The 25,457-nt window shown below is 45.0% G+C and overlaps 9 protein-coding genes across 9 annotated transcripts; all 9 read right to left on the bottom strand.

Moving 5' to 3' along the window:
* Positions 1–169: 169 nt before the first annotated feature.
* Positions 170–1,172, bottom strand: TOT_030000673 (uncharacterized protein; the record flags this gene model as incomplete). Its single annotated transcript, XM_009693417.1, has 5 exons — positions 170–238; positions 272–326; positions 410–683; positions 724–967; positions 1,062–1,172. The coding sequence occupies 5 exons, from the start codon at positions 1,170–1,172 to the stop codon at positions 170–172; spliced, it is 753 nt and encodes a 250-aa protein (XP_009691712.1).
* Positions 1,173–1,509: 337 nt separating this feature from the next.
* Positions 1,510–6,822, bottom strand: TOT_030000672 (ankyrin repeat containing protein; the record flags this gene model as incomplete). The annotated part of the gene is made up of 12 exons (XM_009693416.1): positions 1,510–1,763; positions 1,841–2,000; positions 2,211–2,469; positions 2,569–2,854; positions 2,953–3,078; positions 3,315–3,557; positions 3,828–4,019; positions 4,185–4,678; positions 4,763–5,609; positions 5,742–5,790; positions 5,896–6,113; positions 6,165–6,822. 12 exons carry the CDS (start codon positions 6,820–6,822, stop codon positions 1,510–1,512), a joined length of 3,786 nt encoding a protein of 1,261 aa, XP_009691711.1.
* A 283-nt stretch (positions 6,823–7,105) lies between these two features.
* TOT_030000671 (hypothetical protein) lies at positions 7,106–7,264 on the bottom strand (the record flags this gene model as incomplete). Its single annotated transcript, XM_009693415.1, has 1 exon — positions 7,106–7,264. The coding sequence occupies one exon, from the start codon at positions 7,262–7,264 to the stop codon at positions 7,106–7,108; it is 159 nt and encodes a 52-aa protein (XP_009691710.1).
* A 285-nt stretch (positions 7,265–7,549) lies between these two features.
* TOT_030000670 (conserved hypothetical protein) lies at positions 7,550–8,667 on the bottom strand (the record flags this gene model as incomplete). Its single annotated transcript, XM_009693414.1, has 3 exons — positions 7,550–8,178; positions 8,266–8,377; positions 8,485–8,667. 3 exons carry the CDS (start codon positions 8,665–8,667, stop codon positions 7,550–7,552), a joined length of 924 nt encoding a protein of 307 aa, XP_009691709.1.
* Positions 8,668–9,177: 510 nt separating this feature from the next.
* Positions 9,178–11,667, bottom strand: TOT_030000940 (conserved hypothetical protein; the record flags this gene model as incomplete). The annotated part of the gene is made up of 4 exons (XM_009693413.1): positions 9,178–9,342; positions 9,379–9,728; positions 9,870–10,209; positions 10,288–11,667. 4 exons carry the CDS (start codon positions 11,665–11,667, stop codon positions 9,178–9,180), a joined length of 2,235 nt encoding a protein of 744 aa, XP_009691708.1.
* Positions 11,668–12,334: 667 nt separating this feature from the next.
* TOT_030000939 (conserved hypothetical protein) lies at positions 12,335–13,895 on the bottom strand (the record flags this gene model as incomplete). Its single annotated transcript, XM_009693412.1, has 2 exons — positions 12,335–12,794; positions 12,868–13,895. 2 exons carry the CDS (start codon positions 13,893–13,895, stop codon positions 12,335–12,337), a joined length of 1,488 nt encoding a protein of 495 aa, XP_009691707.1.
* A 278-nt stretch (positions 13,896–14,173) lies between these two features.
* Positions 14,174–16,926, bottom strand: TOT_030000667 (T-complex protein 1 alpha subunit; the record flags this gene model as incomplete). Its single annotated transcript, XM_009693411.1, has 10 exons — positions 14,174–14,377; positions 14,475–14,618; positions 14,759–14,955; positions 15,093–15,245; positions 15,405–15,580; positions 15,680–16,098; positions 16,154–16,303; positions 16,359–16,549; positions 16,591–16,738; positions 16,879–16,926. 10 exons carry the CDS (start codon positions 16,924–16,926, stop codon positions 14,174–14,176), a joined length of 1,830 nt encoding a protein of 609 aa, XP_009691706.1.
* Positions 16,927–17,612: 686 nt separating this feature from the next.
* On the bottom strand, positions 17,613–19,399 carry TOT_030000938 (uncharacterized protein; the record flags this gene model as incomplete). The annotated part of the gene is made up of 5 exons (XM_009693410.1): positions 17,613–17,761; positions 17,793–17,861; positions 17,936–18,206; positions 18,548–18,834; positions 18,865–19,399. The coding sequence occupies 5 exons, from the start codon at positions 19,397–19,399 to the stop codon at positions 17,613–17,615; spliced, it is 1,311 nt and encodes a 436-aa protein (XP_009691705.1).
* Positions 19,400–20,298: 899 nt separating this feature from the next.
* On the bottom strand, positions 20,299–25,437 carry TOT_030000665 (DNA-directed RNA polymerase; the record flags this gene model as incomplete). The annotated part of the gene is made up of 3 exons (XM_009693409.1): positions 20,299–21,639; positions 21,724–21,742; positions 21,860–25,437. 3 exons carry the CDS (start codon positions 25,435–25,437, stop codon positions 20,299–20,301), a joined length of 4,938 nt encoding a protein of 1,645 aa, XP_009691704.1.
* Positions 25,438–25,457: the final 20 nt, after the last annotated feature.

Genomic DNA, 25,457 nt, shown 5'->3' with positions numbered 1-25,457 from the left:
TATTGTCATCATTGCTAATTAAAGTTTTATTGTTGAGTTAATTCATTTGCGTTTTAAACTGTTACGTCATAAAGGCTTAAATTTTATTCAATCTTAGCGGTGATACTATTCGTATAAAAGTGACAATAGTGATGGCAATGGTGGTGGTGGCGTATCAATTGACAGTTTCTTATGATGAAAACCTTTCGAGCCTCTTCTGCCTCTTCAATAACTCCTCCTCGTCCACCACAAAGTCAAACTACACACATTATTGATTTACTGGATCTGTTACCTTCTTTTTCACTTTCGGCTCGTCGCTCTTATGCGTCACCAATGGTATTCCAAATCTGAAGTATCAGTGGTCAATGAATTAAAAATTCAGGAGTGGATTAGTGAATTTGGGATGTAACTAGTTTTTTATTCTATTTACCTTTCGCTTCTCTTTTTTAGCACTTCAGGGTCCTCCTGTACCACTAGTTTTTTTTGGCTTTTGGCTGCATCGGCCTTCTTCTCTGAGCCGGCTTCCGGTTTCTTCTCCAAACTAGTATCAAGCTTTTTATCCAAACTAGTACCGAGTTTCCTGTCCAAACTCGTATCCAGCTTCTTGTCCAAGCCGGTGTCAGGTTTAATTTCAAGGTTAAACCTCTTCGCTCTCAGTGCCAGCCGCTCTTCCATCGTCATCTCAGTCACCTCCTTCTTCGGGCCTGTTAAATTTATTTTCATCTCACTCCTCTTCTCGCTTACCTTCTGGTGGACTCGGTGATTTCTCTGGAGTTTTTGGCTCTTCTAACTCCAATTTTGGGGGACCACTCGACACAGCCTCTGTGGCGCCTTCGTTTGCGGCGGCCGATGGTGCTTTTGTTGCCTTAGGTGCCGTCTTCGGCGACTTAGCCTCTATTTTTGGCGACGCCTTCACCGACTTCGTTCCGTCGGCGCCCTTTTCATCCTTTTGCTTAAAGTGGTTCGACAGCCTCGCCACCAAATCAGCCTGCGTTTAATTATGAAGGCTGTACATGAAACTGTAGATACAACTGTCTACTGTTTTATATATTCGTAATCGACTACAAATACTAGGTATTTACCCTTTTCCCGGTCGTTTCCAGGTTATATTTGGCTAGTACTGCCTTTAACTCTGGTATGGTCATGTTCTCCACTTCCTCTGCCATTCTCTGAGATATTAACAGGACGTCCATAAATTATCTGCCTATGGCACCTGCTCCTTTCTCTGCTTTAACACACAGTGCCCTATTCTCGTTCGGCCTTGTACTCCTTTATGTTGCGGTTCCTTCTACGTGAAATTGCTTTATGATCTCTCAACGCACTCCATTACTTTACATAATTCAAGAGTGTCGTCTTTCCAGCGGCGCTATACTTAAAATAACTCTTAATATGTTTAGTGTTGGCACAACAATTTGATGGGTGTATTCTCACCCTCCCAGCCGTCCTCAACTCCACTTTTATTTTAATTAAACACCCATGTTCTCTCAAAGTATACGCTTATCTACTGTTATATACTGCTGTTCTATAACATTAGTGTTTAGTGCGTGTTTTAGCTGCTTTCTTCCTCATCGCTCGGCCTCTCGGCCTAAGTGCCTTGAACAGTAGTACTGGGAACATAAGTACGGCGACGATCAGTGATATTCTACAGGCGTATTGGAATTTTGTTAGACATTTGAAGAGCTGGTAGTCTCTGAAGAACGAGTCCTCTTCGTGCACGTGCTCGTAGAGGTTCTCGTATCTGCTGCGATAGCTGAGGGCTCTTTTCCCCTCATCGTTGTACAACGCTCCGTCCCACTCCATGATATCTACACGTTGGTGTCAGCTGTACGTCTCAACTCAGTTTTTATGTGCCTTTACTCACCTCTTTCTTTATTGTAGTTAAAGTCGATTCCTCCAAAGTTGTTGTATAGGTATATTATTCTCTTCGTGAACAGGAGGAAAGGGAAAATGACAAGGAATGTGTATTTGTTATATGGTCGTATGCTGTGCGTTAGACTACTTGAAGTCCACTCGACGAAGCCCTAAGTGTCATCAATTAATGATAATAATAGTAACAAAATAGTCATAAGATATTAACAAAATAGTAACAAAATAGTAACATGACAGTAGCAACATGATAGTATTAAAATGATAGTAGCAACTGCTATACTTGTTTCCTATCTATCAACGCTTTTAACTCTATGCAATTGCCATTATTGTTTTCTAAACTAGTCGCTAAGCGTTTGACTTACATATTTTTCTATCAGTTCCCCGTAGTGTATGTCTCCTGACAGGAAGATCGGCTTTTTCGGCTGTGCTGCCTCCAGCAGGTCCAACAACCTCTTCTTCGCGAACGGCAGGTGCCCCCAGCTCTCTCCCATTGCGCACTTCGTGAACACTTGGAACGACGACACTATCACGTGCGCCCTTGCTTCCGACTCAAACAGCTGTGACTCGAACCACTTCCACTGCTCATCTCCCAGGACATCCCCCTGCTGATCACACCCGATCCTATTAAATCGTTACTGCTGTGTGTTAAATCGGAACCGCTCAATGTAAATTTATAAGTCAACTTGTAAAGCTGTTTTCTAGCTCCACTCAGTGCCTTACCCGAATATTGAGTTAATCATCCTCTTGATCAGTATGTACCTCTGCACGAACACGTTGATGTCGCACAGTCTGCATATGCAGTCGTAGATGCAGGACCTGTGGTACCTCACGTCCAGCACGATCACCTTCACGTGGTTGGTCGGGTCCTTCGGGTCCACGTAAGACTGGCTGTAGTAGCCCCCCCTTCTCTTTCTCCGGTAGTGGTCTTCCGGCTTATCCATAAAGTCAAGCAATAGTTGCTGCGCAAAGTCTCTGTGCGGAAACGTCGCATCTCCATCGTTGACGCCTATTAATTAGTCAATTAGCCAGTTAATCGGTTAATAAATCGATTTGTCAATCAGTTAATTAGTATTCGGCATAGTCGCCACTGAAGCATATTCTCACCGTAGTCGTGGTCGTCGTATATTCCGTCGAACCTCTTCACCTTCCGCTTAAACTCCTGAAACGGCGGGTGGTTTACCATTTTTAAGTACGCCTCGTAGATACACTCCTTGGTACAACAGCTCTTTTCTGTAAAATTAGTTAACTTCTTCACCTTTTCACGATTTTTTCTGAGTATGTAACTTAAGAGTGAAAACTACTCAGATGTGTATTCCTACGTGCCATAACTATCTGCCATTTTTATCTACTTATTGCCATTTTTTTCCATCTCCTGGCATTGTTCTACTATCTGTTTTTCTTTTTTCATTTTTTTTTTCTTTTTTTTCATTTTTTTTTCTTTTTTTTCATTTTTTAGTCATTCTTACCTGTGTAAAAGTTATCTCCTGTGAATAGAAACAGATCCGGGTTATAGTTGATTATTGTGTCGTACATTTTCTTCAGCACTGGGTACCTTCTCTGGCAGCTTCCGAACGCCAGCCTTCTTAGTGGCTGATCAACCACCTCGTCCGCTTCCCTTCTTTCTAGTTTTGTCTGGTACTTTGACTCGTATTGCGATTGCGTTAGTGCTTCTGCTTTCCCCTTTTCATGTGCAAGCACCAGTGCCAGCACTATCGCCAGCCTTTTAATCATATTATTTTACACCCTTGCGATTTTTTTCTTTTTACTTTCCTTTTGTCATTCTATTATCCTCTTTTCCTTATTTATTCATTTTTATTTTGCTTTTCTATGTGGTGCTTACTCTACTATCTTTATCTTTTTTTTCTCATTTAAATTTCACCTTTTTTATTATTTTACCTAACACATCTATATATTTATTAATATATTTGTTTATTATTTATTATATTACTTTTTTTTCTACATTTATTGTCTTTTGTTACTCCTGTCACGGGCATTTGCGCTGCCTACTTTGTTTCTGACCACGGTACCGTTTCCGCCTCTGTTACTTTCCGCTCTGTTGTCGTTTAAGTTGACTCTGTTTCCGCCATTTCCTGGATCGTTGGTTCTTGGTCCACCTTTCCTTCCTTCTCTGCTCAGACTACTTGCTCCTCTCCTGCTGTTACTGACACTCACTCTTCTAACACTGTTGTTATCGTTTTTCTTCGTGGAGTATCTTGCACTTGCACCAGCATTACCACCACTGTTACCACCAGCACTACCACCGGTATTTGTACTACCAGTGTTACCACCAGTATAAGTACCACTGTTACCACCACTGTTGGCACGATAATTGTTACCGGTACTGGTTTTCCTTGTTGCAGTCCCACCGTACTTATTAACGCTGGCGTTCGTTTTCCTGGTGCCAGTACCGCTGTAACTGCTGTTTCCTGCAGTTTTGCTGTACTTGTTATTTCCACCGGCCAGGATGCGCTTGTTTACTGCGTTCGTCGCCGTCGTCACGCTCATGTTCGCCTTCGTGCTCCTCACTGACTTCATCCTCTCCTTCTCCGCCGCCCTTATGTACTGGTAGTCCTCCTTCGTTATGTAGTCGTTGAGGTACATTTGCTTCAGGAGCGTGAAGAAGACTCCTCCTGGCGTCCTCAGCCTCTTTCCGTCCGCCGTCGCCACTCCTCCGCTCTTCTCCACCTTCAGCGTCAGCTCAAAGAGCGTCTTCACCACGTCCGGCCCCAGCCTCGTCAGGCACCTGTAGATTTGATCCGAGTTCGGCTCGTTGAGTGCGCTTGCTATAGTCGTCGAGAGCAGAACGTACATGTCGTCCGAGTCGTCTGAGCTGACTGAGACTGAGTCCAGGCTCAGCTGGTTTCCTCCGCTATGCATCCCTGACTCTCCAGCTCCTCCTTCCTGCCCGGCCGACCTCGCAGTGTCTCTTGCTCCTGCGGCGTGCCTTGAAGGGTGCGCTAGGAACTCCGCCATGTCTGCGTGTCCTCTGATCTGCGCCAGCTTTGCCGGCGTCAGCGACCATCTGTCCTGCGTGTTCTGTGCGCCTGCTTTTTCGTAGAGCAGCTTCGCTATTTCCAGGCTTCCTCCCAGCGCCACTGAGTGGTAGCTCGTTCTTCCGTTGACGTCCTGTATCGTCGGGTTTGCTCCTGCTTCCAGCAGGTACGCCACGTATTCCGCGTTCCCCTTCGTGCAGCTGTAGCTCAGCGGCGTTATTCCCTGCGAATCCTTTTCGTTGACGTCTACGTTCCTGCTCAGCAGCAGCTCCGTCATCTTTCTGTTAACTTTGATTGCTGCGAAGTGTATTGCGTTACTGTGTGCGTCTGTCAGCCTCGTCGGTGCGCACCTGTGCCTCAGTGTCAGCGTCAGGTCTGCTCCTGCGTCCAGCAGCAGCTCCACTATCTCCACGTAGTTGTTAACTACTGATATGAATAGTGGCGTCCAGCCCTTGACGTCCTTTTTGTCGATTTCCACTTCTCTAGAGATCAGGTATCTCACCAGTTCCGCGTTTCCGCTCGTGCATGCGTAGTGGATTGCGCTTCTTCCCACTTCGTCTACGAACTCCAGGTCTACTTCTCTCAGCTTCTTCACTCCCTCCAGGTCTCCTCCGAAGCAGAGCATCAGCAGCGTTTCTTCGTTCGTGCTCCCTGCGGTTCCTCCCATTCCCTCAGCGTTCGCCCCTGGGTATGCGGGTGAATTATCCGGGGTGTTTTCTCCTGTGTCAACGCCGTAGTTTTCACTTGCGTTGCCCGCTTCGTTTGCCCCTTCGTTGGTTGATATGTCACCCACCTGGTTACCTACTTGGTTACCCACTTGGTTACCTACTTGGTTACCTACTTGGTTACCATCCGAGCTACTCTTCCCGCTTGCAACTTCGTTTGTCAGCGTGCTCCCACTCGCCATTGTATTCAGGTTGCTCGTGCTACTAGCTACGTTGTTGGCTGCCTTTTCCTCCGTGACTCTCTCTGATTTGTGCTTACTTCCGTAGTGCACTTCTGTGGCCACTCCTTCCTCCTGGCCGTCTGATGTGCTTCTTGCTGTCGAGAGCACTTCCGTCCTCTCCATCATCGTGTCCGTCGTCGTCGACTCCTTGATTGAGACGCAGTTGTTTATGAAGCGGTATATGTTCAGGTTAAGCTTCTGCTTCTCGTTGCTTTCCGGCGTCGGTGCTTGGAAGTCGCTATAGCTCGCCTCCGCGTGTTCGCGCTCCGTCGAGAGGCTGTATTCTCCTTCTTCTCTTGCTGTCGCCTTGTTCTCTGCTGACACCACTGCTTCGTTGCCTGCATCTCTGTGCGTGGGCACTCTGTCCAGTGGCAGACCTTCCTTAACTCTGTATTGTCTTTCCTTTTCCACTAGAGTCCTCTCTATTTCCGTGGTCAATTTCTTCTGTGACTCGGCTCCTTGTTCGTTTCCTCCTCTTTCCTGTACTCCTCTTCCTCTGTTTACTTTCCCTGTCGTAGGCCTGAGGTTAAATCTTTCATTTGTTGTATCTGTTGTTTGTGCTGCATTGTTTGTCTGCCTTGTTTGCTTACTTTTATTTTGTTTGCGATATTGCCCAAGTCCCATTCCTTCTCCCGTATTCGTCTCTGACACGGTCTGATTTTCTTCGTTCCTCGTGTTTTTCGTGTTCCTTGCATTTCTGCTACTTTTTCCATTATATGTTCTACTTTCGTTTTCTTTCATTTTTTGATTTGGGCTATTTATGGCATTCGTATTACTTGTATTTGTGTGTGTGTTGATCAGGTGGTTGAACTTCATCATACTCGTGAAAAAGAACTTTCCGATATCTGTCATCAACTGCTGATTTTCGTACACTTGCTGATTCTGTGCATTTTCTGGCATATTTAGTGCCTTAAACATTTCCGCGAGGTTGAACATTCCATAGGGCCCGGCTGGTACTTCACCTTCGTTTCTTGGTTGAGATGCTGTCCTTTCCGGGGCCTCCTTGCGGATACGGGGTTTAATTTTTTCCGTCATATTTTATATACATACACAATAGTTTTTATTTGTTTTGAGCATTCTTTTTTGTTATGTACGCACTTAAGCTCTTGTAAGTTTATTTTACTTGTGGGATGCTCACACATATATGTTTTCCAATTTTTAGTTTGAATTTTTGGAGCTATAAAGATATGAGTGTGTTGCTCTAGGTTTACACTTATTTGATATTGAGTGAGAATAAGTCAATTTAATTTACTGGAACATAAAAAATAAACTGAATTAAATATTATTGTATTGTACTGGCGTTTGGCACAAAACTTATTTATTTTAAATGGTACTTTGTTTTGACACCAAAATATCTACTGTGGATCTCGCGTCCCATCTCCCTACATGGTCGACTATGTGGGAACTCTCTGTTTCCTCGGCCACGGCCCAAATACACATTGGAATCACTGGCCCGCGTTATGTTATCTTTAATCATCTGCAATTTTATGTTGTTTCAGCTCCGTTGATTCCCTTTTCTGTTACACATTTTTTTGTAACACCACTTTGTCACTCTAAAATATTTATTTTGTGTACTCTTTTTATATTTTGCTCTTTTACTTTTATTCTCTAATTAATTTTTATATTGTTTTTATATTTTTATTCAGATGTGTTGTGGATGTTCTTATTATCCACATTACTTACTAAATGTAAATTCATTCCCAACCAATTATTAAATAACACATATTTAATTAGATTCTACGGTTATATTAAATGTATGTCTCTAATTATTTGCATTTTCGCCTGTCATCTTATTTACTTCTATTAGGTCTATTACATTTGAGCTGTTCTTAGGTTCAGCTGATCTTATTACTGTTGCACTGAGTTTATTTTCACCATATTTGTGGTCATTTTCCCTTATAAACTGCAAAAATTGAAATGACCCTCCTGATAGTCCAAAATAGAACCTTTTCGTTGCTATATATGCTCTGCCTCCTGCCTTAAGGAGTGTGTGGATGATCTTTACTATTGACTCATAGTTTTCTTTGCGATAAATGCATTCCGATGCCAGTATAATATCATATTTACCTTTTTGGTTACTACTTATTTGTTCTGTGATCACTAAATGGTTCCAGTCTCCCACTAAAAACTCAAATTCAAATTTACTATCATATTTTCCCACTAATTTTACAGATTCTGTCCTAATTTGATATATATTCTTCATTTCATCTTCGTATTCACTTACTAGTGTCACACCTAACTCATTTTCTTCTCCTTTGAGTCCCCTTACTGTGTGGTTGAGTAGTAAGTTTGGGATCAGTCCCTTTTTTATTACATTCATATTTAAATCTTGGAAGGTTACCCTGTGGCCTTTTAAACTCATAGCTGTTCCACACACTCCTAGTCCGGCACCTGTATTCAGTGTCACTTTTCACTTTAGATGTGTGTTAGTTATCACCCTCAATTCTATCATATTTAACTATCTACCCTTGTCCTCACCCAATTCTAGCACCGATAACTTTTCATTGACTTCCATGCTCTCCAGGAACTCCAGTAATACCCATGTACTCTCCCATACTGTGTATCCTCCTTCGTAGCTTCCTAGGCTAACCTGAAACTCTATTAATCGCCACTTCACTCATATTTCCTTATATGATTTGCAATAATTATATGTTTTTATAATCTTTACTATTTATTTTTCCACCATCTACCAGTTACATTTTTATATTGATTTTCTGAGTCCGGGAACGCTACTTTCACCCTTATCTCTTCTGAACTCCCCTTTTCATGTTCAGATTCTACTATTTTCAGTTTCTTTATTGTGTAGTCATTCTTATTCACTTTATATAATACACTTCTTTTCAGAATATCTTCCAATTTAAACTTAAGTTTGGACTCCATAGATTAACTTGGACTAAACATTGTTCATCTCACCCACGTTACCACTACTATCTACTTACACATCTCACTCTTTTATGCCAATATATGCTCGTCTGAACTTCCCAAACTCAATAACTGTGCTATCGACTCATCCTTCTACCCTTGACGTTGCCAACGTCGATAGCCACTCTCCCAGAACCTGCTGTATATATACCAATACAAATATACATACACGAACATACGAGCACTTACACGTGTACTGGTGACTAAAGGTGTAATGTCCGTTTTTAAATATTAAACTTCATTAAAAACTGGAGCGTACCATCTACTTTACAGCCTCCCTCCTTGAAGGCGGGAGTTTTGTTAAACCACTGCATTGAAGCTGTACTCGCGACCAGTTTAAGCGTGCACTTTAAATCGGGTGGTCGGTACGACGCCTGCTATGGCCGAGGGCATGCTAGCGAGTATCGCTGGACCTGCTCTGCCTGCCTAGCCGGCACAGTTAAACAAGCGCGTGCTGCGCTGGCGCTCTTAGCAGAAGAAGAGCATAAAGATCAGAGAGCACACTGACACAATCAGGAAGAGTGAGCCTAGTATCACTGGGACCATGATAGACACGTGGAGCTCTCTCTCCTTCGAGTCGTCCTTGTCGTCCGACTTTTTCTTCTGGTCCTCCTTGTCGGACCTCGTCTCCTCCTTATTACTCTTCTCATTCTTACTCTGTCTCCTCACTTTATACATCGTGCTGTTCGTGTACTCTTCAGAGGATATTTCAATCCACTTTCCAGCCTTCTTGAAGTAGTACTTGTTCAAAATTGCCATTTCCTGGAATATCATCAGGTACATGCCCTTGACATCCTCCTTGTCCATGTACAGCGTGACGTACTTCAGCATCTGATCAAGCATTGAGCCGTCCCAGATCATCTGAGAGCCGTCTACCACTGTCTGAATCTTCTGGTTCAGGTGCGGAGTCAGGAACATGAAGGGTGCGTACTTTCGTCCGTCAATGACGTACATCTTCGACCTCGACTCATCCGACGAAATGTCCAGTGTCATATCGTCCCCAGAGCCAGGGATCGAATCTTTGTACTGACTGTAGAAGTACTTCTTTCCATACTCGTCGTTGTAGAAGTCTTGCTGGTGCATTGCGTCTACATAGTCCATGTCGAACATTCTGTTGTCCTTGAAGTCGAAGTAGTCAAAGTCATCAAAGTATTCATAACGGTCGTCGAACCTCGAGTCAATGTAGTCCTCAGGATCAATGTCTTCGTAGTATCCGTGCAGGCCGTGTTCATTGTCTCTGAAACCTTGAGGTGGGTGAATTGGGTCAAACGAGTTGTCTTCAATAGTGAAGTCATCGAAGACACCATCATGGGCATTGGTGCTTGCATGTTCTGGAGGGTAGTCAACGTCGTTGTAGAATTTGTGGTGGAGGTGCTCGCAATTCTCAAGAGAGCCGTGTTCTGAGCAGAAGCTGTTACGTGGTGATGCCATTGGACTGGGTGGAGGCGTGCCTGCCGGAGTATTGGGGTTCGTCCTTGCTGGGCTATTTGGCGGCGTCGACTTCGAGTCGTCATCGAGCGTCGCCTTAGCTGGACTATTTGGAGGGGGCGAGAGGAAATCATTAACATCCGGAGTCACGAGTGTCGCCTCAGGCGAGTTTGGAGGTGTAAACAGGTGAGTGTTCAGAGGATCTGTACCCTGGCCTGTAGCGACTGACTCGTCGTAAACCCACCTGCCGTCCCTGATCGCAAGATTTGGCACATCAACACTGCCTTCGACGGTCTCGCTCTCGTCATCGGCTATGGTCTGGAATGGGATAATTTTTACACTTGTAGTGGCCGTGTTATCCAAGATCGTGATCTCAATCGACTGCATGATCCCGCTCACTGAGTGCGTAATTACGTTCGTACATCGTACCTCGTCTTCGCTGCTTCTCCACAGGAGCTTCCTTCCGTAGCTAACAGACGTGATCATGACTCCCATTGGCATGTACTTAATCGTTCTAATGTTGAGAACCTTGAACTCCTCGGTGTGTATCATGCTCAGGTCAACATTTTTGAGGTCGAGGTTGATTTGCCTGATGTCGTGGTAATACAGATTTTGCCTCCTGATCTCCCTCACGCGCGGATGCGAAATTGGCTGATTGATGTCGTTCGGACTCACTCTTGCCACAAAAATGTCAAAGATCGAGACTGGACCTGATGTCGCCATTAGCCTCGTGTCTCCGTCTGAGATGAACTGGTAGCTGTGTATGTGTCCTGTGTTCTGCCCTTCTTTCACGAGCATCAAGTCAAGGTACGACATTCCTTGAATCTCGTAGGCGATTGCGATTGGTACTTCCATTTGTATGTGCGATCCGTCATACACATTCAGTCCTCCGAATACAATCTTATTTGCTTTGTATCCTGCAGTCGGGATAAACAATGAGGCCTTATTTCTTCCTAATAAAGCACCTTTGTCCATAACCTCTGGGATTTCATCTTTGGCAAGGTCCAACGTGAATGGGGACCTATCTACTTTCGACTTGAACAGGTTGAAGAGGTCCAAATACCTAAATATATTAACTATACTGTACGCGCCATTCGTGTATTGATAGTACCACTTCTTAATTTCAGAAGGCGTGTTTACCATCAAACTGATGATGTGGTCCTGTGATCCTGTCATTTTAGATATGAAACCTATTATGAATTGTTCATTTGGTTCCATATTCCACAGCAAAGTGTTACCGTCCCTTATTTGCTGGACCTTCTTCTGTGTATTTGGAAAGAAAATGACTGTATTCACTCCATTTATTTGTGAATTCAAAAAATAAAAACTATTTACTTCTGAATTTGAAGAAATATCGATTGTTATGTACTGATCTACATTTTGGCCTTTTTCGGCCTGATTTCCGGCTATTTTTTCCGGCGTTGATTTGGAATTAATAATTCCAACCAACCAGAGTATATTTGTAATGAGAACGATAGGGATTCTCATGTTAATGTATATAAAATGTATCTGATTTGTTGTCTTTGGCATGTGGGGAAGGGCGTTGTCGTTTATGGTATTCTTAAGCTTTCTTCTCTAAATATTCACACATTTATTTTTAATTTCTTTTAATGGTTTCATTTTTTAATTATTAGCTCTATCTTCTTTATTCTCTTAGATATTTCAATCTTTCCAAAGTGTTACTCAATTTGTGATAAGCATTTCTTACATTTTACACATTTATTTCTTTGATTCCTTCTTTATGTGTCATTTTATATTTATTCCATGTTTTACTCTTTTCCCTTCTTTTAAACTCCATTCTTAGTCAGCAAATGCACTTAATACATGTTTTTTTTTAACCGTAGCTTTATTCATATTTTTACACATTTTACTAAAAATAACTCGTTTCTTTATCTAATGTGTAATTTACACTAGTAGTATATTATAAAGTTGCTCAATTACTTATCAGGCCTCCAATGGTGGCTCTCGTGATTCCGCTGGCACCACCAATTCTCCTGTACTCTCTCCGGTTCCTATACCATTTGATAACTATGATTCCTTCCTTTAAATTATTTATATATAATCTTATCTATGTGTTATAGAAACACCTTGGTATTTAATATTCCAAATAATACATAATCTGGCCAATATCGCTATTACCCTGTTAACTTATTCTCTCACTATTAACTATTTACCTAATTCCTTCATTTACTTTTTATTATACACTCTTACCTCGTTTTTTCAGTTCTTGTGTGTCCTTATATATTACAAAGAGGAAGTAGCAGAATAATGCGAAGCTGAAGTACTGGAATATCGACTTTTGCTTATGCGACAGGTCCAGGTAGTCTATTACGTGCTGCCTCAGGCACAGGTGTGTTGCGTGCGCTGTGAATGACGGCAGCGACATGATCGATGCTTCGTACCCCTTCGGCGCCATGTGCAGGCACTTCATCAGTGAGTACGTGATTAACACCTGCTGCACCAGTGACAGCGCTAATCCCACCAGAACCACTTCCCATCTCCCCAAGCTTGCCATGCGTTCAAAGAACGTGCTCGTGTTAGTCTTAAATGGGTACAGTAGCAGTATTGTCGTTCCAAACACCAGCAGGCACGACCTTTTGAGATTCTTCGTTCCCATGAACTTGATCATCATCACCGATACGACAAACTTAAAAAGCCTGAAAACAATTGAGTTCGGTTACCACTAGCCGTAACTATCAGTATATTTGTCCAATTTATCTGTCCACTTACTGTGACAGTAGTACGAACATGTAGTTGTCCACTCTCGTGTGGGTGTGTTTGTTGAAGAAGTCGTTCTTCAGCCTCATCGACACCAGCAACAGCGCCAGCAGTGACACCATGGATTCGACCGAGAAGACCTGACTCTCCCTCTCGTCTCCACCTACTCCTCCCTCTGATCCTGGGCTCTTTTTGTATTCCTTCACTTCTATCCCGTATCTCGATTCTGACCCCTCCTCTTCGTCCTTGGCCACTGGCCTTGAGACCACCCACGACACAAATACTGCGTTGAATGTCAGGAAGAGTGGGAAGAAGACGTTGATTTGGAAGAACTTCCCCAGCGGCCTTTCCTGGAAGAACACTGGCAGCAGGATGCAGGCCATGGTCGTGAACCCGTAGAGCGACGTCATTGCCAGCCTCAGCGACACGAACTTGACGTACGTCTCCTCGGGCTTGCTCTTCACGTACCTGCAGAAGAGCCCCTCTGCGTACGAGCTCGCGCACACCAGGCTCAGTCCCTGCACGTATACCAGCAGGTTTGTGAAGAATGTGTGGAAGCACTTGAACATGTGCAGCACGTACAGCGTCACTGACGCGAATGCGATCAGGTACTCTGCCACCAGCAGCACCACTACTCTGTAATTTTTTACGTTCGGGAAGAAGCTCAGCGAGTTATATCTCAGAAGCGGCCTTCTCCGTTCTGACTGTTTTTTCTTTTCTCCTTCCCGTGTGCTCCGCTCCTTTTCACGTTCCTCGCTGTCTTGCGATATCGGAACGTCCATTTTATCTATTAGAAGGCTGAAGAACGGCTTCAGCAGCCACAGGTGCGATAGTGTGTTGTGGTCCGGCAGTCCTATTGTTCCTGACGTGAGCTGCAGTCCTCTCAGCCAGTACACGAAGAACGTGAACAGTGCTTCTGACTTCAACAGGACGCATAGTATTGAGAAAAAGACGAAGCTTTGCGATTTTGGTCCTAGGAGCCTTCCTCCTCCGCTCTGCTCGTTTAAACTGTTAGACTCCTCGGGCTCTTCAGATTCCATCTACTTCACACATCTACTTATTATACACATATGTTATTACAACTTGGTTTATATATTGATCTGTGTTTTCTTTGTTTTTTTGTTCCTATTTGTTCCGCCATGGGGTGTGTGTGGAATCTCCGTCCATCCTTTCAATTAATTTTCATTTTACTCTTTCTATTTATTTTTTACTCTTATTATTCATTTATATGTCCATTTTTACCCTATTTACACAAAATATTGTACTTTATCCCACAAAATGTGAAACTCGTATGTGAACAAAATATCAAATTTATTATTTAATCATCTTCGTTTGGCAACTCCTTTTCTGGTTCCAGTGTTATCAGATCATCTATTCTCAGTATTGTTATTGCTGCTTCCGTTGCGAACTTGATCGACTTAATTTTACTAATCGTTGCTTCCAGCACTCCCATTTTTAAGTTATTTTCAATTTTTCCGTCGTTCAATGACAATCCGTACCACTTATAATCCTTATTTTCATCCTAAAATTATGTTTTTTCTGTTTTTTTTTTTCTAACTATTTCATAAACCTATCAATCTATCTTCCTACTTAGTGTGTAACTCTAGTTACCATCCTACCTTGTTTGCGTAGTATTTTGCGTGGTACGACTTCAGTATGGATACGTACTCAGTTGCATCTAATGCAGCGTTCAATGAGAGTGTCTTCGGTATCACCAATAGTGCCTCTGCAAACTCATCGATTGCCAACTGTTCTCTCGAGCTCTACACATTATACATTATTAATTATTTTTAGCAATATTACTAATGACAATAGCTGTAATAATACTAGTGCTAACAGAAGTAATATTACTAATGCTAACAGCAGCAATAGTACTAACAGCACTAGGGGTGGGAGTACTTACCAGGGATTTAGAGTAATTGTGCAAGTGTATCGAGAGGTTAGATTCCACTGACCCTCCTCCTGGCACCAGTGAATTCTGTTCCAATGCTGTGCTTAGGGCACACAGTGCGTCGTGTACTGATCTTTCCAACTCATTGATGAAAAAGTCGTTGGCTCCTCTTAGTACCATTGTGCAACTACTGTCTCCCACTTGTACATCTACATTTAATTGTTGTAACTTGCCAATATTATCGGTACATCACTTATCAACATCATTTAGTGATATTGATTGTTATTACTTATACTATTCTAATTTTTAAACTTGGTTACGCATGACAGACGCCTATTTACTTAACTACTCATGCTACCTTTATTTTCATCTCCCGTGTTGAAAAAGAGTGCGTCCCAGTCTCCTATACGTTTCTCCTCTACGCTTTCACATGTTCCCAGGTAGTCACTTGAAAATTCCTCTTCTCCATCAAACGTTGATAGCGTTAACAATAACTTTCCTGCGTTAATTGTTAATATTGTGTCAATTTGTAATAATATATTGTCCCTAGTAATAACCATAAATGCCAGTAGCTAACAACCATAAGTTGTACTTTCCCGTAGAAGTTATATATTGTATTAACTAGCGTTTGTAATACCATGTATGATTATTTAGCTACCTTTTGTTATTTTCGATATGTTTTTCAGATCCTTTTTGGGCACTCTTCTCACTGCTATTACTCCTGCTTCAACGAAGTACTTCATTGACATGTCGTCTATTCCCTGCGACGATAACACTACGTTGCAGCCCGTGTCCAATATTTTCTTAACTCTTTCCTTCGTTATGTCCTTTTCCCTGTGTTAATTATTATTTACTGTCCAATTTTATTACTTGCTTCTCTGTCTACTATCTGCTTAACTATTCTACATCTAATATCATCATCCACTTTCTTACTTTAGTCTTATTTGCTCTAGTTCCTCTGGCTTCGTTATGTTGACTTGAACTCCCAGGTGCAGTCTGTACTGCTTCAGTGGGAAGTCCAGGAACGCTATTTTTGCCTTCTTGACGCTCGTCGGCATTCCTTGTGACGCTCTTCCCATCAGCACTGCGTATCCGTTAACCAGGTACGACTCCTTTGCGCTTTTTCCGTGCACCTTGATCACGTTCACTCTTCCTACTGGGTACTTGTAGTCTCCTTCGTCGTTCACCGTCTTCACTGTTCTTATTGCTTTAACTACCATTTGTGCGAAGTACTCCGGGTCGAATCCTACCATCTTCGATGACAGGGTCGTCTTTGCGATGTTCAACAAGACGTCTTCTCCCATCGAGTCCAGTGACAGACTCATGTTCTCTCGAATAAACTTAACGCTTTCCTACGGAACAATCAGTACTTACTCCCAAGTTCCTGCTAACTACTGTTTATGGTACTGTGTACTCTTTATTTATGTTCCTTACCTTCAGTGCCATTTTATATCCTGTTATGATTGACGTTGGGTGTATTCCTGAATTTGCCAGGTCGTTCGCTCTTTTGAGCAGTTCCGCTGCAACCAGCACTACTGATGTTGTTCCGTCGCCGACCTGATCATTCGTGTTAGGGTGTGCGTTAAAAACACGTTTATTTTATCTATTTTACCTCTTTGTCCTGGAGCTCGCTCAAGTCTACCAGCAATTTTGCTGCTGGGTGCTGAACTTCCAGTTGTTTCAGCATCGTGGCTCCATCGTTTGTGATTGTGACGTCGCCCAGGTCATCCACCAGCATTTTGTCCAGGCCCTTCGGGCCCAGACTCGACTTAAGGATGTTTGCTATCGCTTGAACTGCATTTACTAAACGTTTTGTTAGTTGCTTTATTTTTTATTAAAATTACCGTTTCCCGCTCTAACGTCCTTTCCGGTCGTTCTCTGACCTAGAATTCCAACTGACATTTTATATGTATGTTTTTTATAATTTAGAGATACTTCTGTGTTTTTTAATAATTTACAACTTATTTGACTATGTTTATTTTGTTGGTTTCCCTTAATACTTTTGATCAGGGCCACACCACAGAGACGCAAATAATTAGTACAAATAAGTTATTCAACTTTGCTTATGGATTCAAGAAATATTAACTTATATTTACAGGTTAAATATTAGTATTATAAAATAGAAATATTACTATGAACTCTCTTATTTCTAACGAGCATAAATGTGTACCAACTTCCATGTTAAATTTTTATATATTTACTTCAATGTATATAATATCTATTATGTATCATATTTGATAGTGGAATCCAGGCGATTCCGTTTCCAAAATAACATTTTGTTACTCATGTACATTCTTTATTTGTAATTCGTTATATTGCAGATCTATGTTTTTCGTTTATTATCAATTCGTGTTCCATTAATTTAATTTATACTGTTTTCAGCCTACACCCTCACCTATTTTTTCATGTTACCACATTATTTATTTTGACTTACTGGTGGGGAGCCATTCAGTAAATATTTTTTTATTCTCTTTTTCTTACATAAAATGATGACATTGTAGACGGGCGATCTAAAGTTACTTTTGTAACGGTGTTGATGTCTACGTCTGACTTCAATCACAATGATGAAAACCACGGACTAGAGTATATGACTTTATGATTATACTTGGTTTCTGATGTGATTGAACCACATTGTTGACTCATATGCCACCACTATTGCCTATTCTCCCTATCATTTATAATTTTATTAGTTTAGTATGAGCTATTAGCATCATAATCCTACTGTCATTGTTATTTACTTGTGACTGGCATAGTACGATGCCATTCGCACTTATGTCGTTTATAAGTCCATATATTTCGTAAAAACACTCTATTTAAAACCTATTAGCCTCATATATATACCATTTTATTAAATTGGCTTAAAATGTTACAAATGTAGAGGGCATAAACACCTTCCTGTGCTTTTTGGGATCTTACTCAGGTGTATGTCCAGGTCAACTGTGCTTGCTCTTCTTACGAACTCCTCCTTTTCAGCCACCGTTCCCGTTTCCACCTTCGATAGTCCACGCCATGGCGCTAAACGATCATGAGTTTGAGGCTTGCTTACATAATTTCATTCTGAATCCTGAGAAGTGCAAGACCAACAGCACTATTCCCGTCAACAAATAAAGTCCGCCTGTCGTGTTATTAGTGTGAATTAGTTTATTGGCTGTGCGGGTATCTAGCTGGCTAGTCCTGCTAATGGCTTACTTATACATATTAGTACTATTTCCAATGCTATTGACTTGGTTCCTAGGAAGTTGGTGCACGTTATGTATATTGATTTCTTGGCCTTCCACGCTTCGGATGGCCACAGGTTGTTCACCAGGTGTATCTTGTATTCTCCTGGCTCCACTTTGTCATGTATTACTCCGTATGGCTTCAAAAATGTACTCGAGTATGGGTGCTGAAGCCACGTGTGATAGAGCGGATTCGTCACGTCCAACCAGCAAAAGCCTCTTGCAAACTTCTTTGATTTAATCTGTATATTTTAATCAGTTTCTGTCTTAGTATCAGTAACAGTAGTAGTGGTAGTAATAGTGGTAGTAATAGTGGTAGTAATAATAATAATGGTAGTAATAATAATAGTGGTAGTAATAATAATAATGGTAGTAATAATAATAATGGTAGTAATAATAATAATGGTAGTAATAATAATAATGGTAGTAATAATAATAGTCGTAGTAATAACAGTAATAGTGGTATCAGAAATAGTAATAACAGTAGTAATACTACTACCAATACCGCCATTGCCACCAATAATAATACTGATAGTAGTTGCAATGGTGGTGGAAGTGGGCGTCTGTGCTGGGCTGAACGTACTCTGTAGGCCGCAAACTTCCACAGCTCAGGCTCGTCCTGAATCTGAATGTCCAGACACGAGTCGAAGTCGGAGCCCTCGTAGTTGCCGCGGGCGTTCTTGGGTATCTCCGTGGAGCAAATCTCAAAGTTGTCGGTCATCAGCGTGGCAGCCAGGGGGCCGCACGGGTAGACCGGAATGTTGAACTTGGGGTTGCTCTTGTAGTCGGCGCACCACTCGTCGACGCCGTTCAGAGTGTTCCTGCCCTCGATGCAGCGCAGCTCCAGGATCTCGGCGAACGTGGTGAAGGCTAAAGGTGCGTTAGCTGGGTCTCACTTACTTCTGCAGGAGCTCTTCGAGACCTGCGCAGGTTCCGAGTCGTAGACCACCTTCTTGTGGGTCACGTAGAAGTCGGTGATCTTGTAGAACACGTAGATCGGCGGCTTGAAGTCCTTCGTGAGCGTTATCGTCAGGGGCCCGGCGTCATTCTCCGAGTAGGGCACCTCCAGCTTCACGTTCATTGAGAAGAAGAGCATGACCAGCGCCAGGAGCAGCAGCAGCGCTCCCAGGATCAGCGAGAGCGTCGCGGCTCCGACGGGAGTGTACATGTTGTACACGAAGTAGTTGGCCTTCAGGTCCATCTGCTTCATCCGCTCTATTCTGCTCGTGTAGTTCGGGCCCATGCCCCTCGACGAGGGGAGCCACACGTACTCCCTGTCGATTGCTATCGACACATCCTTTCGGAGCCGTTCTCTGCTCGTCTCGCTCTGCACGCTCGGGTTTTCCAGGCCTGCGTCGAGCAGTTCGTCGAACTCTTGTGAGTTTTCTCTGTCTGGAGGATTCTCCTCGGCGCTTTTTTCGGGCGGTGTGCCCATCTCCACCGATTCTTTATCCATTTTTTCCCTTATTCTCTTTTTACGATAAGATTTTTATCATCTTACTCTTTATTTTAGGTTATGTGTTTTTATTGTTATTTACATTCAATCCTGCTAAACTTTACTTTACACTTGAAGACGCCTTATAAATGTTTATTTTATTCATATACTTATATTTAAATTTGTATTTTTCTCTTTTTGTTTATTTTACACGAAATATTTTTTATTTATTCATGTTTTATCTATTTGTCACACTCTCCCCTATGTTCCCCCTCGGTTCAAAATTGTTTCATTTTCTCTTTTACACATGAATCTGCTTTTTCTTTATTTTATATTTAATCGCGTACATATAATTTATTTATATATTAAAATTGCATTTAAACTGAAAATATAGGTTGATATTGATACTACAATACTTTAGTGCTGTATTTCGTATCCTTTTGTATTCTCTATCCCCCAACTGCCCTAAATTATTCTCAATTACCTATTCCAGAGCTATTTTTTGTTTTTTTACTCAATGGTTATCCTCCATTGACTCGTGCCTGATTTATCTTTGTCTATAAACGCCTAAGTGGCTAGCGATGTGTAGCAGCTCCTCTTCCGTTTTTTCAATTATTTACTTCATACTCTGATCCGTTTTGTCCACAATTTACTTCATACTCGGACTCTTGTTGTCCACTATTTACTTCATACTCTGATCCGTTTAGTCAATTATTTACTTCATATACTCGGATTCTTCTTGCTTTTTCCAGGCTTTTATGTATTATCCCATTACTAAGTGCCTACTTTTCTGTCAATCGCTCTCAGTTTGATGCTTTGCCTACTGCAACCGTAAATGGGTCGTTATTGCCACTTCACCCCAACTAGGTTGGCACTGCTACTGCAACCGCAACTGGCGGCTACTCCTGGGGGTCTTCTTGGAACGGGTTTGGCGAGAACGGATCCGCTGGCGAATACGGCACGTTCGGACTCGTGGGACTGTAAGCTGGCGAGGTCGGACTGTAGGCCGGAGATGTCGGCGAGTACGCGGGACTCGTCGGAGAATATGCTGGGGACGTCGGACTGTATCCCAGGTTAGGACTCGTGGGACTGTAGGCCGGACTCGTCGGCGAATACGCGGGAGAAGTCGGACTGTAGGCAGGGGAAGTAGGGGAGTAAGCCGGACTCGTCGGGGAGTACGAGGGCGATGTCGGCGAGTACGCTGGGCTCGTTGGCGAATAGGCCGGGGACGTGGGCGAGTACGCTGGCGAGGTCGGGCTGTAGGACGGCGACGCGGCCAGGTACGTCGGGCTCGCCGCCGCCCCGTAGGTCGGACTCGTAACGCTGTAGGCCGGGCTAGTCGGACTCATCGGGCTCGTGGGACTCGTGGGCGAGCCCGGCGAGGTCGGGCTGAAGCTGCCGCCGAGCGCGTACGTGTCGACCATGAGGCCCGGCGTGCTCGGGCCCAGCCCCGCGACGCTCGGCGACATCATCAGCGACGTGTACGAGGGGCTGAAGGGGATCGGCGAGAGCATCGAGTTGATCCTGCTCGCCGGCGTCGTCGGACTCATGGGCGTCGAGTCCGGCGAGATCAGGCCCATCACCGAGTCCGCCATCGTCGCGCTCGACTGGTTCGCGTCGCGCAGCTTCAGCTCGTCGATCATGATGTCGAAGCAGCCCGTGCCGTAGGGCGAGAGCTGTCCCACGACCACGTTCTCCGTCACGCCGCGCAGCGGGTCCACCTCCGAGAATGCTGCGGCTGAAAGCAGCGTTTCCAGCGTCTCCTCGAAGCTGCACTTAACCAGCGGCCCTCGGTCCGCTCTGTTGAGCCCGTGCCTCGTGATGCTCATCAGGTACCCCTTCTGCGTCATGATGTCGCAGAGCAGCGAGAGGTGCCTGTAGTTGACGTATGCTCCGTCGAACGAGATCACTGCTCTGATCTCCCTCAGGAGCGCGCGCCGTGCCGCCTCGATTCCGAATACGTTGAAGATCTCGCTCACGTCGTTGCTGAATGTCTTCGTGTACTCCACACATGGTATCGGGAGCACGTTTTCCAGGTTGCAGCCGTCCGTGTCCAGCACCCACTGCGAGACTCTGTCGAAGCTGCCCGTCGCTCCGTTGTAGCGCGTGAATGTCTCCTCGCGCATGTACACCTTCGTGATCCCCTTCACTCCGCGCAGCTTAATGTTGCTCAGGACGTCCGTCATGAACTTGTTCAGGAACTCCGCCTCAGTTTCCACCAGCTGCAGCATTCGCTCCTCCTCCTCCTCGTCCATGCCCACGTACTTCACTCTGATTCTGATCACCAACTGTTCGCTGTTGTCATCTGTGTAGATCGCGTCGACCTCTCCGTTGCTGAACTCGCTGTATATGATATCGCCCACCTCCTTCATCGTCAGCCTCTTGTCCGTCATCACCTTGCTGCTCAGCACAATTCTCAGCACGAACTGGCCCAGGCGACCCATTTCGTCGTCCGGGAACTCGTAGTAGTCTCGCACCCACTCGTAGTCCTCCTTCACGATCGTGCTGTTAACCACCGGGTCGTATATTACGCTGTAGTTCTCCACCAGGCGCTCAAAGTTCGTGTACTCCAGCTGCGTCTGCATCTCCTTCGCTCTCTCCTGGTCCTTGCTTATGTTCGCGTCCAGGTAAATCGTCAGCGAGGGCGTCCTCACGTTCGTCACCACGTTGATAAGCTCCTTCAGGCGCGGCAGTCCCAGCGTCACGTTCTTGCTGCTCACTCCTGCGAAGTGGAACGTGTTGAGCGTCATCTGCGTCGCCGGCTCTCCTATCGACTGCGCTGCTATTGCTCCTACGCACTCGCCCGGGTTCGCTATTGCTTTGAAGAAGCAGCGCTCCACTTCTCCGTACACCCAGTCGAGCGCCAGGTTTCCTATTTGCACGTACTCCATCAGGTACCTGCTGTTAAGGTTGCAGCGCAGGTGCGCCTTGATCAGGATCGTCGCATTTTGCTGCGCCTCCTCCGACAGCACGTCGGTAGGGCCACTCGTCGTAATGATGATCATGTTTTCCAGCAGCTTATTCGTTCTCAGTGCTATGTCCACTGGGTTCAGCTGATTTCTCGAGCTCGTCGTCGCCGGGAACTGCGTCGTCGCGTACTCCAGGATCCTCTTTATGTTCACCGGCAGGTGCTGCGCGTGATCTCCGTTCGGGAAGATCTCCTCGCAGATCATCTTCTTCAGGTCTACCAGCTTCTGGTACTCCTCCACCAGGATTACTTGCTGCGAGAAGTCGCTCAGTATCGTGTTTCTTATTTCCTCGTTCAGGATCCAGCCCAGTCCGTACGACTCACTTCTGAAGTCGTGGTTGAACCTTCTGTTCATCTCCTCGTCGTCCATCGTCATCAGGTCTATCTGCTGGTCCTCGATGTACTCCGCTCCCATGCCATCTTCTCCGTACAGGAACTGCAGGATCTCTCCGTTTCCGTTTCTTGCTGTTCTGTCGTACTGCACCATCACGTCTTCCATTGCCTTCATCAGCCTTCTCTGCACGTACCCCGTCTCACTTGTTTTGCACGCCGTGTCGATGATCCCCTCTCTTCCTCCCATTGCGTGGAAGAACATTTCCTGCGGCGTCAGACCGCTCAGGTAACTGTTCGACACGAAGCCTCTGCTCTCAGGCCCGTAGTCGTGCTTGATGAAGTGCGGCAGACTTCTGTCCTTGAAGCCGAAGGGGATTCTCTTCCCCTCCACGTTCTGCTGACCCACGCACGCTATGATCTGCGATATGTTTATCGTCGACCCCTTCGAGCCCGAGTTTACCATAGACAGGATGTTGTTCGATATGTTAAGTGACGACGCTACCACGCTCCCGCTCTGCTCTCTTGCGTCGTTCAACTCCTTGTTCACTCGTGCTTCAAACGACTCGAATAGCGACTTTCCTGGCTGACACTTCAGCTTCCCCTTCTGCGCCTGCAGCACCAGCTTCTGCACCTCCTTCTTACTCTTGTCCAGGATCTTCGACACCTTGTTTAGTGTCGTCGTCGAGCAGCAGATGTCGCTGCACGAGACTGTGAAGCCCACCTGCAGGAACCAGTTGTTAACTACCTTCTGCAGCGTCGTCAGGAAGTCTCTGCACTTCTCCGGACCCGCCTCGTGCCACAGGATGTGTATCAGCGAGCCTGAGCTGCAGCCCACTGTCTTCTTACAGATGATCCCGCTCAGGTGCTCATTTTTCCTAATTATGACTCTCGAGTCGTTCACGCTGCAGTTCAGGTTGTCCTTCTCCAGCTTTATGCTTCCGTCTCTGATCAGGTTTATGTTCGTGATCCCCTGCGCCTGGTTGAACGTCAGCAGCACTGAGATCACCTGCTTTCCCGTCCACAGGTTCTTCGGGAAGAAGATTGCTGGCTGCGGCAGCTTCCCGTCCCAGTAGGGTATCCAGATCAGCAGCGACATCAGCTCGTCGCGCGTCAGGAAGGTGTCTCTCTTCGTGAACTTCGAGACTGCCAGCAGCGAGTCCTGCACAATTCCCATCACTGGCCTGTTCCCCTGCGGTGATACGATCTGCTTCGGCACCAACATCAGGTGCTTCACCTCCGCTCTCGTTTCGTGCGACTGCACCAGGTGCAGGTTCATTTCGTCTCCGTCGAAGTCTGCGTTGTACGGCGTCGTCACGCTCAGGTTGAGCCTGAAGGTCGAGTACGGCAGTATCTTCGCCTTGTGTCCCATGATGCTCATTTTGTGCAGCGAGGGCTGCCTGTTGAAGAGGATGTAATCTCCGTCCTGCATGTGCCGCTCCACCTTGTAGCCGTACTCCAGCTGCAGCTCACTGCTCTTCTTCACGTGTCGCAGGTCAAACCTCGTCCCATCCTCTCTTATTATGTACTTAGCTCCCGGCCAGTCGTGCGGACCCACCTCCACCTTCTTCCTCAGACTCTCGTAGTTCAGCGAGTTTACAGTTTCGCAGAACGTCAGCGTCATTGCTATGCTCTTCGGCACTCCTATCGTGTCTATTGGTATGTTCGGGTCTCCTGTGATCACTGTTCTTGCTGAGAAGTCCACTCTCTTTCCCATCAGGTTCCCTCTCAGCCTTCCCTCCTTCCCCTTAAGTCTTGCTCTTATCGACTTGATCGGCTTCTTCGACCTCGTCGAGGCTACTGGCATTCCTGGGATGTCGTTGTCGAACAGCGTCGTGATATGGAACTGCAGCAGCTGGCACATTTCCTGTATTATGTGCGGTGCTGTTGCTCTTTTGTCGTGTCTCTTGATCAGGTTGTTCGTCTTCAGCACGTCCAGCAGCTTCAGCGTCAGGTCATCTTCGCTGCGGTCGCTTCCGTACTGCACGTACGGCCTCACTGCTGGCGGCGGCACTGGCAACACGTTTAGGATAAGCCATGACGGTTGCGACCTTTCCGGCACGAATCCCAGGTACTTCATGTCCTCCGTCGTGATCCCCTTCAGCACCTTGAACGCCTCCTCCGGCGCCAGCGGCCTTTGTATGTCGTCGCACGGCTCCTCTGCTTCCTCCAGCACTTCTCTCTGTTTTTGTGTGAATTTGATCATCAGGTTCGGTCCTTCCTTTGTGAATATCGGCTGTGGGTATCCGCAGCCTTGGACCTTCGATACTGACTGTGATTTAAACTGGCAATTTGTGATTGGCTTAGACATTGTTGCTATGTAGTTGAGTCGCATTGCTCCTGGTGGTATTTTTAATATATTTCTCATTTTCGGGTCCTCTTTGTCCAATCTTAGCTTACTACAGTTGAAGCACACGCTGCTGAGAATCTTAATGATTGTCGGCATAAACCCGTAGTGGTACATTGGTTTTGCCAAGACTATGTGCCCGAAATGTCCTGGGCAATACTTTAGGTCCATACGGCACGTTGTACATACGTGTCGAGGGTCCGTCGTTCCCATTCTCAGGTCGTTCAATCCTCCTGTTTGTGGAACACCTTCGCGGTACAGTTCCGTCAGGGTGATTTCGCATACTGACATCCTCTTGATGATTTCTGGATCCAGTATTCCAAACTCTATTGAGCGTATCTTCTTCAGATCGCACGGCGAGAATGGTTTATTTAAATCTGCCACTGTGGTCATTTTAAAGATTCACTTTGATA

This window comes from Theileria orientalis, chromosome 3 (assembly GCF_000740895.1).
Source record: "Theileria orientalis strain Shintoku DNA, chromosome 3, complete genome".
Taxonomy (NCBI): Eukaryota; Apicomplexa; class Aconoidasida; order Piroplasmida; family Theileriidae; genus Theileria; species Theileria orientalis.
This window is presented reverse-complemented; position numbering and strand designations above follow the sequence as displayed.